The 14095-nt window shown below is 45.6% G+C and overlaps 1 protein-coding gene across 1 annotated transcript; it reads left to right on the top strand.

The window, feature by feature from the left end:
• The first annotated feature begins 4619 nt into the window (after nucleotides 1-4619).
• On the top strand, nucleotides 4620-6547 carry sox18 (SRY-box transcription factor 18). The gene is made up of 2 exons (XM_036533868.1): nucleotides 4620-5041; nucleotides 5443-6547. Exons 1-2 carry the CDS (start codon nucleotides 4669-4671, stop codon nucleotides 6441-6443), a joined length of 1374 nt encoding a protein of 457 aa, XP_036389761.1. The 5' UTR covers nucleotides 4620-4668; the 3' UTR covers nucleotides 6444-6547.
• Nucleotides 6548-14095: the final 7548 nt, after the last annotated feature.

The raw sequence follows: 14095 nt of genomic DNA, 5'->3' as shown, positions 1-14095 counted from the left end.
AGGTCAGAGCACGTACTGCAGCTACTGTCTCGGTCCGATTCATTATCTGCCTCGGGTGAACTCCAGCCAAGTAGAAGTGTGTCCTTTGCTGATAGCATTGACTTGTGGGTCAGCCTTGGGAATCACCAAAATCTGATTTACGTTCCCACAGCAAAATGACAAAAGAACCGGGTTATCTCCAATCCGCTGTTAAGTTCGCATTAAACAATTTTCTTACTGGCGAATTCTTGGTTTTGTTTTGATAAGCATTCGATGGTAGAAAGAGATTTGTTCCGGAAATGGATATGAGGCAGAAAAATAGTAAGTTTACTGAAAGTTGCCCACCCGAGGGGAAAAAAATAGGCCACAGCTTGGAATCTTTTGTTGAGCTGCAGAGGAATACGTGAAATATTGCAAGCCAGCAGAGGAGCCGGTATCTCAGTGGCATATCAAGATAATAGCTCTCCTCAAACAACAGACGTCCCCAAATCCATGTAGTGTACACGGCCTAAGTGGCCCTGAACAGGGAAATTCAATCAGGGACAGAGCATAAAGAAAAGTGTCAAGACTTACATAAAACAAAGAGCACATACAGTAAGTAGCCAACGAATAGATTGATTTGTTGAATTATCTTTCATTAGCTCTGAGCTCTGAGTACTGGATATCTGGACATCATATTCTTCATACTGGATAAATCAGGGATCAATTTTCAGTAAAGAAAACACGCAGTAAAGCCACCAGAAATAATTATTCTCAGTTACAGTCATGTGGTACGTGGGCATACTCAGATGCCAATTATAACATGAGCTTCAAGGTATTCCTTGGGGTCAATCAACAAGATGTGTATTGGAATCTTTTGGAAGAGTCTTCAAACCCATGGCTCTGTGACAAAAAAAGACCACACTACATTTCCTTTATCTGTATCCAATTCTCTGTATAAAAATATGACCCTTTCAGTTTGAAGAAAGAGGAAGGAGGGAAAGAAATGGAATTATCTGTGACCGGCAGATAGCAGAGAATCATAGCATGGGAAAGTGACCTGTACCCCACCCAAAAACATGAGCTTGCAACTCTCTCGTACAGCAATAGGCATTTCTTCAGAGCACTGCATGGATGAGCCATGGTGCTTAAATATAGACTTCCTGAATTACTCTTTCTCGCAGCCATGGCATTTTTCAATCAAGTTCAGATCAGCTTCCTTTTTGTCTATATTTGGAGGAAGAGGTGGGAAGATGTCAGGGAGGGGAAATGTGATTAGACGCCCTGACTCAAACAGTGCCACAGAGGTGTCACCCGGCTGGCTGATAACACACAGCCATTTTATTGTATCATTTTTGAAGACATTCCTGAACAGGAAGTTTATAGATTTTTACATGCTTATGCTAATGTTGTTTTTCATGCGATAGCCTCATAACTCTCATACAAGAGAAAGTACCCCACGATGACCACTCAGCTGCACCCATCACATAGACCCGAAAAAAGAGGAGGTAAACAGGATCCTGACCTCTTGACCATCCGGCCTCATAGACATGATAAATGAAAGTCTTGTTTTATTCTCTTTTTTTTTCAAAGATGAGTGAATAAGCACGGACCCATGCCGTGGCTGCCCAACAAAACCTGCCTCTATGGCTGAAAGGCTCAGGGGGTCAGAGGTCACGGCTGCAGTGTTGGGTCGCGAGCGCGCACTCTGTGTGTGTCTTTGTGAAAAAGAGAGGGAGGCATCGGGCGGGAGGGGTGAGGGAACGGGGGTGAGGGGGATTCCCAAGCGCGGTGTCCCATCCATCACCACACTTCCCTCCTTGAAGGGATCCAAAATAGCACCGTGTGTGAACATGACCTCTCCCACTCCCAGTGTACACAGTGGAGCACGCTTGTGTGTGTGTGTGTGTGTGCGTGCGTGTGTGTTTGTTTGTGTGTGTGTGCGTGCGTGCGTGCTTGCGTGCGTGCGTTTGTTTGTGTGTGTGTGTGTGTGTGTGTCTGTCTGTCCCAGTCAGCATGTCTCAGTGTGTGTTCTCGCCCTTACAGAAAAGAAAAAAAAAACCAGAAAGAAAAGAGCAAGAACGGAGCTAAGTTCTTTACAGCCGCTGAGTCTGGAGCCATGGCCAAATTTCCGCTGTGGTGTAGGTGTGGTGCCCCAGCTCTCTGGCAGCGTGCGAGAGAGACGGGGGTGGATAGAGACAGAGGAAGAGGGTGAGAGAGACAGCCGTGCGGAGGGAGGGGGGACGCTGGTTCGAGCGCTGGGCTGGAGGCCAGCTCAGTCCGACGCCAGGGCTGGCACGGTAGCCATGGGTGGGTTTGAGGTTGAAAGAGGTAACCCCCTGGAGCCACCCCTCACCCCCCCCCCCCCCCCCCCCCCAATACATCCCCACCCCCCGCCAGTCCGTCCAGCTTTCCCTGCAGCCGATCTTATCAGAGTCAGCCACTACAGCCAGCAGGAACATCCCTGTCTTCCTGTCCTAGGCTGGGAAGGAGGGGAGGTAGGAGTTGGGGGGGGGGGGGCTGGCGCTATAAAATCTGTGGGTATATCTCAAGAGTCTGGAGCACAGGACTGCGGAGCACTATTTGTCACATTTCTAACTTTCACCCATGACCACACCACCTACTGCACCTCCTGCAGTCTGCCTGTCTGTCCCCTTTCCTCCCTTTCCAGTAAAATTACTTCAGCGTGGGTGTGCCTCTTGTATCACCTTCAAACACACACATATTCTCATACAAACATACACACTAAAATATGTGCAAGGACAAACATGCACACACACTCTCTTTTGTTGATAATTTTCCCTCCGATTTTCCTTATTTCCTTGAAACAACTGAAGAAACCCCTCAGTCAGTGCGCGTGACGTGCATGGTACTGAAAGCAAATACGAATCGCAGGCTAATAGGTATCACACCCCAGAAACTCGACCTTGGAGAATAACTATTGGTGAATCTAAAGAAGTGATTTTTATTTCACTGAATTAACCTAGATGCTGACAAAGCAGGTATAACAGCATACTAGAAATTGTTGGTTTGATTTCATATCAATTGACTTAACTGAGTCTGCAACCATATAGTTGTGAAAGGAGAAATGGAAAAATACCCACTATCTTATTATCTGCTTTTTGGGATTTTGTTTTAATGCCATAGTGTGTCATTCATGCCCTTTGACCCCTACTTGCAATAAGGTGCATTTTTATTGATGCTGGTAACCTCAGCTTGTTTTGCATTTTGAGATTGGCACCTCCTAGCTGATATATCCACTATTTAAATAAAAGGTAATACGAGGGTTAAGCGATTTGCTCCATATGGGTTTTTTTTTTGGTGTGTTTAAGAAAGGAAGAAGCGTTTAGCAGATGATTTCCGTTTAAATGATATTTCGGGGCATCCTCTGTGGCGAGTACTTAGCGTGATCCCTGAGCCAGGAAGAGCGAGCGGGTTGCTGACTCCACATCGGTGTTTTGACGAGAGGGGCTGCGTGTTGCGCGGCTCTCGAAATAGAGAGTGAAACCTTCCACCAGCCCTCAGTGTGGAAGAGCAGGCGTGGGCCTAGCCTTCATGTGGGCCCTCTGTTCTCTGTGTGAGGGAACTGAAGTGGTTCCCTTTATTTTTTGGATGGGCCGTTGATCAGTTGCAGCAACGGAAGTCTTTTTAAGGATTGCGATCAGGCAGAGGCCCAGTTTTTGTGTCATTGTGATTGCTTACTGCGGCTTTCTTGTTATTTCCACTTGCTATGCATTTGTCACTTGTAAAGATTGCGCTAAGTGATATACTGCTAAGTTTTTCAAGTATGAGTGTGAATTTATTCTTTTTTTTTGGTTAAAAATATGTTTTGTTCTTTTTATAAATGAGGTGCTGAAACAGCACTTTTGATTTTACACGGATACTAACTTTAAGTAGCTTTGATGTTTAAGTAATTGTATTGTGTTGGTATGTTAAGAATGTGTCCAACAGTAAAAAGTTTAGATTCATCTGTGTGAAATGCGGGATTGGGGACACTGTGAAACGCTTGGTTGTTTTGGTTGCAACTGGTACTTCAGAGTCTACAAGGCAGAAGGAAATTAAAAAGTTTCTTTTCCTTTTCTTTTTTTTCCAGTTTAAGTACCCAGCGGTCACGCTTGTGTAAATTAGTATTTCTCATTAAAACAGGCCTCAAATGAGTCGGGTTTTGCCTGAGGTCTGCAGCTGCCACAGTTGGTATGCCCCCCGATGGTGCAGACGACTTGCAAACTCACAGAGACACAGCAAGACTGCTGAGCTGCACCTCCATCAGAGCACTGTTCTTCTCCCGGCTGCGCTGTCGGTACGGGGAGGAACAATGCCCCTCTCAGATTACACCTCCCTGTCAGACAGGAGGGCTCCGCCCCCTGCTATCCCAAAGGCAACCCCTCCTGCCTCACTTGCATCTGATTGGTGCGGGCTTCGTATATTTACACCATGGGTTTATCAACTCTCACCACAACTTTCAAACTCTGGGATAAAAAAAAGCTCTGGACATAAGTCTTTGGACAAGAGTGAATTTTTTAAAAAGAGATTTGTGTAGGATATTACTAGGATTTTGCAGTTTCTTCAGACCTTTCAGGTTCCGAGTTCATTTTTTTTTCCTTGTGTCAGTTGTTTCGTTACGTTTGTTTTTTGTTTGTTTTTCTTACAAAAAACAAAATACAAAAACAACAAAAAAAAGTTTGACAAATCCAAGGTTGTCTTGCTGGAATGAATATATCTGAGTCTAGTTACTGTCGAGAGGAGAGTTCTCAGCCCAGGGGCGAGCGTTCATGGGTCGCAGCCCCCAGCCCCGGCTCTGACCGTGGGCGGGGATTCGACCAGACCCTCATAGGAGACTTGGGACCCACAGCGCCTGTGGGAGTGGGAGTCGGAGCAGGAGGGGGAGCGGAGGGCCAGGCAGGCAGCCCCGACCCTGCCTGCGTAGGAGCTCCGGTCCTGGGCAGCCCCGCGGGGAAGACAGGGGCAGAGTCCCGAATCCGCCGGCCCATGAACGCCTTCATGGTGTGGGCGAAGGATGAGCGGAAACGCCTGGCACTGCAGAACCCGGACTTGCACAACGCCGTCCTCAGCAAGATGCTGGGTAAGAGCCTCTGCTTGCCTGTAATTATGTCTCTTCATGCTGTTTTCAATTGCAGCATCTAGTAAAGCATAGTTTGGACTGTGGTGCTTTGATTTAATGTGCATGTCATCTGGCATACATTGTGCATTGCTCTGGGTGTCCTGCCCTATCCAAGCTATCAGCCTCACTGCTTTTCTGATCCAGCTGCAGTTGTGTTTGAGATAGACAAGTTATTTCAGGTGTAATCATGTACCTGTTTCTTTATCAGTATAGACAAAAACACTGATTTCAACAGTTAGATGTTGATGGTATGAGAAAAATAAAGGCTAGCACACGGCAGCATCTGTATGGGTTGTTTTGGGCAGTTGTTGTCTGGGTGTAGGTTCTCAGATGTGGCTCACAGTGTGTGTCTGGTTCGGCAGGCCAGTCATGGAAGTCTCTGAGCACTCCTGAGAAGAGGCCCTTCGTGGAGGAGGCGGAGCGGCTCCGGCTGCAGCACCTCCAGGATCACCCCAACTACAAGTACCGCCCCCGCCGAAAAAAGCAGGCCAAGAAGATCAAACGCATGGAACCCAGCCTCCTGCTCCACGGCCTGTCCCAGGCCTGCGGGGGCGGAGCGGCGGGGGACAGCTACAGCCAACCGGGACACCCCCACCACCGCCACCTGCTGCCCTCCCTCGGGCACTTCGGTGACCTGCACCCTGGCGGCGGCCCGGACTACGAAAGCTACGGCCTGCCCACACCTGAGATGTCCCCGCTGGACGTGCTGGAGGAGGGGGGAGACTCCGTGTTCTTCCCCCCACACATGCAGGAGGATGTGAACCTGCCCCCCTGGATTAACTACCACCCTCATCCCCACCACCCCCACCCGCACCCCCACCCCCATGCCCACCCTCACCATCACCATGGGCACGGCCACGCGCAAGGCCACTCGCACCCCCACCACGGCCAGAAGGCGCCTCTTGAGCCTCGGCTTGACAAGTGCCACATCCCAGGAGCCACGAACGCTCACTACTCCCAGAGCCCGGCTGGCCTGACTGACCCGCCCAAAGCCCCGGCTGGCACTGCCTACTACAACCACCTCTACCCGGGCGGCCAGCCGGGCAGCTTCACCTCGCACCTGGGCCAGCTGTCGCCCCCGCCCGAGTCCACCGCCGCAGCCGGCCCGCCCCCGGCCACCGGCCTGGACTCCGTGGAGCACCTGGGTCCCCCCTCGGAGTTCTGGACAGAAGTGGACCGTAACGAGTTTGACCAGTACCTGGACTCGAGCCGGACTCGACTGGAGTGCGCGGCGCAAGGCTATGGCGCCTCTTTGTCTAAGGTGTCCGGCAGACACATATCCTGTGAGGAGAGCAGCCCCCTGATATCCGCTCTGTCAGATGCCAGCAGCGCCGTCTACTACAGCGCCTGCATCACTGGGTAAACTGCAGACACCCCTCCTCTGTCCCACACCTAAACATGGGAAAAGGGCTTTTGAGTTCAGTCCAAATTAATGCTTTAGATAAGAATGTGAGTATTTTGACACTATACTGCAACCTTTGTATCTACCTTTTTTGTGAAGTTTTTTTTTTTTTTTTACGGTGTGTTTTGTTGTTCAACTTTTTTAATATTAACATGAAGAACTGGGGTAAAAAATCTGCACTGGGTCCAAAAAAAGAATACTTTTTGAGTTGTATAGAAAATGCAGTAATGTTTCAAATGCCACAATATACTTATTACCTATCAAATTGAAAATATTTATACTTTTTACACAGAAGACTGGAAATTTTTGTATTTGATGTTATAAAATATGGATGTGTAAAATATATGGATTTCTACTGGTTAATCATGATTGTAAATTATTTATCGGCGCTATTTTACTTTTGCGTTTAACTTTGCTCGGAGTATTTGTTTCTTTGTCAAATTTACTCATCCTCTGAGAGAGCACTTAAAAATAGAGATTTCAAACATGAATAAAAGGTTCCAGTGCTTTTGGTGGTGTGAATTTAAAATGGTTATTTAAAAAAAAAAGAAGAATAGCTTGGAGCGATTAAATGAAGCCATTGAATACATATAATTGTGAATAGTATACATTCCCAACATTTTGCCAAAGTGAGGATTTGATTTTAGGAAATACTGTTTATGCCTGTAAATAGTTTTGTTTTAGTGACTTATTTGCATATCAGGATGTGCTTTAATTTGTTTTACAAAATAAAATTGTTTATAACAATGTGTGTCTTCAAAGTTTCTAATCTTTAACTGTTTGTAACAAAAATGTTAAATTTTTTAAGGCAAAAGCGTCTACTTGTTGATTGTGCATACACTGCTGTGCGCACAGACTAGTCATTGCAAACATGACTACTCTGAGAGCCTTTTTTAAAGAGCCGCAATGTTTAAGATGTAATCCGCTCTACTGTCTGATTCCATTTTCTTGGATTTTTGATCAACCACAAAATGAGTTTGGCTCATAAAGCATTTTTTCCCAAACCACTGACAGAAAGAAAACATTTTTTAACAGGGGAAAAAAACTCAAACTTTTTTCTTCGTCCTCTTCTTCTTTTATATAAAGAAAATTCTGTTTGAAGATTAAAGAAGTGGCCTTTTTTAAGAAAATAGCATGCTATTGTTCTGCTTGCAGACATGATTAAGTTGCAGAAAAATCCAGCTTTGTAATGCTTTGGCATATTCTAAAGGGGAAATCAGGCAATGGAGATGTGTTTTCTTTGAGCACTGGGAATGCAAGAACATGTGAAATTCCACCAAACGGGGCTGAAATTTTAAACTTTTTGAAAGTGGACGCCGTAATTATCGAAATTATGGTTAACATTTCAGTGTCAAAAAATATTCTCATTTGTACAGTATATTTCCGAAATCGGTCATGTTATTATGCACAATGTGGTTTGCCGAAATATTAGCTTGACTCCGATTAAGGTGCTTCTCAGTTTATGTTCTGAAAAATTATTGTCTTGGCTGGGCTTAAGAAGTGCGGGCTCAACATGTGCACACGCACTTGGACACTCTGTTGTGTACATGTCTACTCGTTGAATATATAGATTGATTTTAATGCCTTGTGGAAGACATTTTTTTCTAAAGATGGCATGGAAGGAATGTAATGGGTAGAGCTGTCTGCTGACTGGGGGTTGGAGAGGGTAAGCGGTGTGGAAGTTTCAAGTCATTTGGGAGTCATAAAGTTTCATACGGCCGATTAATTAGCGATAAAATTAGCGGGAATGTCAAAACAGAGGAAGATCCTGTCAAACCCCAGGAGGTGATGATAGCTGGATTTTTTCACTTTGGGGGAAGGATGTTGAAGGGGAAGGGATGCTTTTTCTGTCCAAACACCTCACCTCTGTCTGTTGATGAGGCTTCCCTTTCAGTGGAAAAAATAATATTTACCGTTGCACGGGCAGGTTGTTTGGTTACTCCTTCTCATCTCAAAATGAATGAAAATTCCCACTTATGTGTGAGTCTGTATGTATGTACCTGCTAGAGGACAGCAGAGTGTGTTCCATATAGCTTTTCCCAGAATCCCCTGCTGTCTCATCCCAACATTGTTTACAGTGCATCTGCTGGTTTATAAATATATTAGTGCACATTCCACATGGTAAATATACACCATAAAAATCATTGAAAATTGCCTGTCCTTTTAAACGTTCCTCGTCATTCTTCAATGAATGGGTGTATTTGTTTTTTAACAACTGTAATGACACGGTGGATGTTTTACACATGATAATATCTGTAGGTGAGGAGCCGTATGTCATGAACACATGATTTGTCAGTACAAGAGGTGAGAGGGTCAGGGAGGAGAGTGTTTTTGCTGTGGCTGGCCAAGCCCTTACCCCTCGCCAGGCGACCCGCACCCCGAGCCTCAGCTTTTCCATAGGTCTGCTCTCCTGCACACGGCGGTGTCGAGCGGACATCATGATGTCATCGCGACTCAGGATGCACGACCCCTTCCATACCCTCGCTCTTCCCCCGCAGTGCAGGACGCGGCCCGCGCTGCCTATCCTGTGTGAGCGGGGCCGCCGCGTTTTCTAAAGGAAATACCGTCTGCTCGCGACACACTCGGCCAGGCCCTGATTCATTGCAGTTCAGGAGTTCGACGCCCAAACACAAGCACCACTGCTGTGTTAATTGCCCCGCTATCACTATTACATCCGCATCAAAGCCCAGCACCTGTTGAGCTGTCTGCAGCTATCTGTGAGCATTGTTCAGACGGATCGTTGTCAGGTCACGCGCGCGGTTGACAGGCCGCAGCGGAACGCCACCTTTGAAAGCAAAGGGATGATTTTCTGCTTATTCGCTCTTCAGCGCATCATGTGACCCAGAAATGCACAGGAAGGCTATAACAGGGCACAGGAATGAGAGACGCTGACATCACTGCGCGCTCACAGATATCCCTCCTCGTGGATCTAGGTGGAAAAGAACACACAGGAAAAACAAGGTACAGATTACAGAGCAGTGCTGACAAATGTTTGTGTAGCTCAAGCAAAAGTTTACACCGTAAGGCATGTGTGTAAACCTGGTTGTATTGAAAAGAAAAGCATGTCCTCTTTGTGTCCCTGAATGAAACCGGGTGTAAGAAAGGGTTTTTGTTTGTTCGTTTATGCAGTAGCAAAGAGTATCATTCCCATGTGGTTAGAAACCTAAATCTCATCATCTCATCATATTCCTGTTTGTCAACTTTTGAAAATGATTATGACCATACAGTATACAGGGTAGCAGTGGATGGATCTGTGTCTTGTTGGTTCAGATCCCAATTGTCCCTGCCAATGACTTGGGCACTAGACCGTATTGGTTCCTGTGAAAGTGCCAAACAAAAATGGATTCCAGAACATGTCTAACCTTCAAACATACATTGATACAAAAGGAACTAACCATGATATCCAAGCGGACCACTGCACCTAATTTACAGTTACCTCTTTGCGAGGACAATCTCCCTCAACCCCTTACTGAAACAAATGACTGTGTTCCAGAAATCATCCCCCTGTACAGTGGCCCTCCACTGCTCCCTGTGACATCCAGATGGCCTCTGAAATTATGGGCCAGTTTGTGTGGGACTCGATGGTGACAATGTGTCATGCTCCAGCAAGGATCAAACACGGACGCCAGTGCGCAGCAAAGGTCCAATAAAGTGTCCCGTTTTTTTAACATTTTGGGGTTTCTTTCCATTCCCACCCTGTAACAACAAAAACCAGTACCCTTCTCTAGTTTCTACTCCTGTCTTCATAACATATCATTCTGTTTGCACCAAATGAGCCCAGTCCACTCCAGTCTCACCCACGCACACCACCAAGAGCCCAGTGACTCCTTGCACCACGAGTGGAAACGTGGTCACAGCAAGGGGGACAGAGGACAGCTTTCCCACCATGCACCCAGCGACCCTACCATTCATCCGTACAGTGGCACAACTTCAGAAAAACCAGCGCATTTCCCACGAACGGAACCAGGCAGGCAAATTTACTGACTCACAGACTGTATGAAAAACACACGTTTAGCCGTCTCGCTTTTTTTTTTTTTTTGCCATCCATATAATTTGCATGTACCTCCTGTTTTAAAATTGAATCGAATGACCTATTTCATCTGCTCGTTCATTTTTTTAAATGTACCACTTAGCCAGTGATTTATTATTGTGATGGTAAATGGCTGTCTGTGCTGTGATGTGACAGAGCTTTGAAAATTGAAAACAAAAATCTTTTTTTTTTTTTTGTTGTTTGCATTGAGTGGTTTCTGCTGTGAAAAAAAGCATCGCGACCACAGGAGTGTGGTGAATGGAGGGATGCCAGGAGAAGCTCTGAGAGAAAGAGAGAGAAGGAAACAGAGAGAGAAAGAAAAAGAGAGAGTGAGAAAGACAGAAAGAGAGAAAGAAAGAGAAGGGAAGAGAATGAGAAAGAAAGAGAGAGAGTGGGAAGGAGGGGGAAGCAAAGAAAGAGGGAGGGAGACAGAACGAGATGATCAGAGGGAAAAGGAGACAGGGAGAGAGAAAATAAGAGAGGATATCTTTCTTTATGAGGCCTGTGTCCCACAGGACCAGTGGTAAGGAGTCTCCATTAAAAGTGGCATTCATCCCTCTACATTCCCACCATTCGCAGCTGTATTTCTTTGATTGAGCCAATCACAAGAAACTGACTAAGGCAGGGTTTCTACAGGGCAGTAAGCATTGTCAATAGTTGAGGAGCATGCTTCCTTAATGCAGCTGATTTACATAATTAACCATTTATCTGTTTGTTCGCTTAAGTTGCTATTTAGCTCCTCAGTTTGTTTTATTTTTCCCTTTGTTGTTTCTTTTTTTTCGCTTCCCCTAACAAAACAGAAAGAAAAAAAAAACAAGTTGTGGAAAGTTCCTCGCAAACTGTCTTCCCAGCGGCTGAAAGCTCATCCACTATCCACCCACAGGAGACTCTGAGGCACATCAAAAAGAATGAGAATTGCTTACTGAAAGCCAAACATTTCCTTTTTTCCCCCCAGAGCTGCTCTCCTCGAACAAACTTTTGGAAACACACAGCACTCTCCAGAATGGGTGCTTTGCAGTGCAGCTTGGCTGTGGAACCAGCCCGCCCCTTTCGCAGTAATTGTGGATGACCTGCGACCACACCATTTTTATTATTTGGGACGCTCTCTGATGCCTTTATATAGCGCATGAAGTGTTTTTCTCCTTATTTCTTCTTCTTTGCCCTCCCTTTGAATTTCAGCAGTAATTGGTGTAATCACTAAAGCACCATTAACTCTGAGCTGGCAGCAGTTTATCTTATTTGCATCTTTGAGCTGTGATAGACAATCCTCTTCACTAGTCTTCTATCAGTTTGTGGCGTGGCCACTTATATTACTCTTCTGCTTCTCATATGGAAATGAATCATCATGATGTACAATTAATCAGAGTGATGCAAATGACGCAGGTAGGATATTTTTCAAGCTCCAGAGTGCTCTGTCAGGGACCGGTGGCGGTTGGAATCACTGCAGCGGTGAGGTGCAGCAAATATGTATAAACACCTCACCCAGAGTAACTTCTTTATTCAAATTCCATTTACACCTTGTCTTGTTTTAATAAAGGTTTCATCAGAAAGCAGTAATTTGTTGACCTCAGAGGGCATGAAACCTGCATCACATATACTGTATGGTTGTTCTCTGTAAATAAGTGTATTTCCTTTCTCTTATGTAATACACACAATGTATTAACTCATTGGCACTTACTGACATGAGTGTTCCTGAAAAAAGCTGTAAGTAATTTCAAATGACCACCATTTTGCAAAATTATGCAAAGCTATAACTCCTATTATCCTCTGGGTCTCATTCTGTTTTTATTAGGAAATTCCAGCAAAGAGTTCCTGTAATACCAGCGAGCTCCAACTTTCTTTTATTTCTGTCAGCTAGGAGACTGAACAACTTTTATAACAAATTGAACCCAATATAGAAAGTTGAAATCCTGTACAAGAAGATACATACTCAGAAGGCCTACATTTACCCAAAACGTTTCAATCAATGTTTTCCTCAAGCTGAAACACACTGCACACCCCTGAGAGCAGGAGTATGTTTTTTTGTATATGCTCTATATCTATTTGTTGTTAAAAACAAAAAAAAACATTCAAACGTTCATAAATGTTCACATATAATAGATCTACAAGTTGCTGCCTGTCCTGGCTGCTGTTTCTTCTGTTTTTGAGCCCGTTATTTATTGCTGTATTTCAGTCTTCATCATGTCTAGTGACATTGAAAATAAACCAAGGTATATACTTTGAGAAAAAAAAAAAATTTCAAATCAGAGAAACCTATCCAACACACCCATACCCCTGAGGAAGAGCATCTCTGATCGGGCACCTTTGACACGCTCCTGATGAACTTTTTTCTCTCTGAGGTGGGCCTGACATTTTCCGCAAGCGCTTCACTGTGCTCCCCGGAGACTCCTCCCCTTTGTACTGTACCTTGTGTTCCGCCTGCCTCTGGTGCCGACCGCTCACCCATGTTTCGCTTGATTTGTTTAATCCACCACTGTCAGTCCTGCTTCCTCTCCCCTGTTATTCCAGTTGCTGCTCTGTTTCCTGCCTGCGCTGCAGAACTTACAGTAAAAAAGAGAGAAACGGAAGCGCGCTTGGGAGGCAGATCACGGAATTTTGGCTCCCGGACAGACGGAGGCTGGACTTGCGTAATCTTTGGTTATTATTATGATCGTCATTATCATAGCTGCAATGGTTTGACTGCTGCACCTGCATTCCGAGAGGGATCGGTCATGCTCTGAACAATGGCAGCCGAATTCCAGGAGAATTCCTCTGAATCAGATGTCATCCAGCAGCGGATTTCATGTGGTGTCTTTTCCAGAGTGTTTAAGTCTCGCTAAATGAAGACCACCAACAAAGTGCGCACAGATATGTTCATCAAGCAGTGTGGTGGGGTTTTTTTTTCATTAGGAGCAGGGTGTATTTGTTATTGTTCTCTTCTTGTTTGGTAGGCAGAGCAGAGGCAGGCTATTGCCCTGGCCTCTTTCCGGTGTCTTACAGCAGAGCCATGAGGTAGGGTCACACCTCCCAGGCACACTGCAGCTGCCCCACTGGAACAAGCTCTTGGCCTGTGTCCTGACAGACGTCAGCAGGGCTTCAAAACACTGCTGCCGTTCCTCTTGTTATCTTTTATTTCATCGCAATCATTATTAATGGAAACTAAAGATGCTTCAGAGTGCTCTGAAGAAAACAGGAAGCTGCGAGGAGCATGCCACTGACGGAGGACCCGAGGAGAAGAGGGACACTTTTACAAGGAAGAAGGAGGAGGGAAGCAGCGCACAAGGACACTGGAAGGATATTCGGAAACAGGACGGCTTGAGAACCTGTGCTGATCTCATGGCCGCAGCTTCTGTAATTAAGTCTTAAAACACCCTTGCGGCTATTTATGCGTGTGTGAGAGTGTAAGTGTTTGAGCGTGTGAGTGTATGTATGTGCGCGAGTGCGTGTGTGCGTGTGTGTATGTGTGCGTGAGTGTGTGAGACAGGATCTGCGTCATGGTAGAACGCGCCGCTGTCAAGTTCACAAGACCGCAGGGGCCATGACAAATGTGAATAGTAATCACAAAATGAGATTACTTGTCCAGATTGTCTCTGGATTGGTCAAA

The sequence above is a fragment of the Megalops cyprinoides genome, chromosome 7, assembly GCF_013368585.1.
Source record: "Megalops cyprinoides isolate fMegCyp1 chromosome 7, fMegCyp1.pri, whole genome shotgun sequence".
NCBI classification, from domain to species: Eukaryota; Metazoa; Chordata; class Actinopteri; order Elopiformes; family Megalopidae; genus Megalops; species Megalops cyprinoides.
This window is presented reverse-complemented; position numbering and strand designations above follow the sequence as displayed.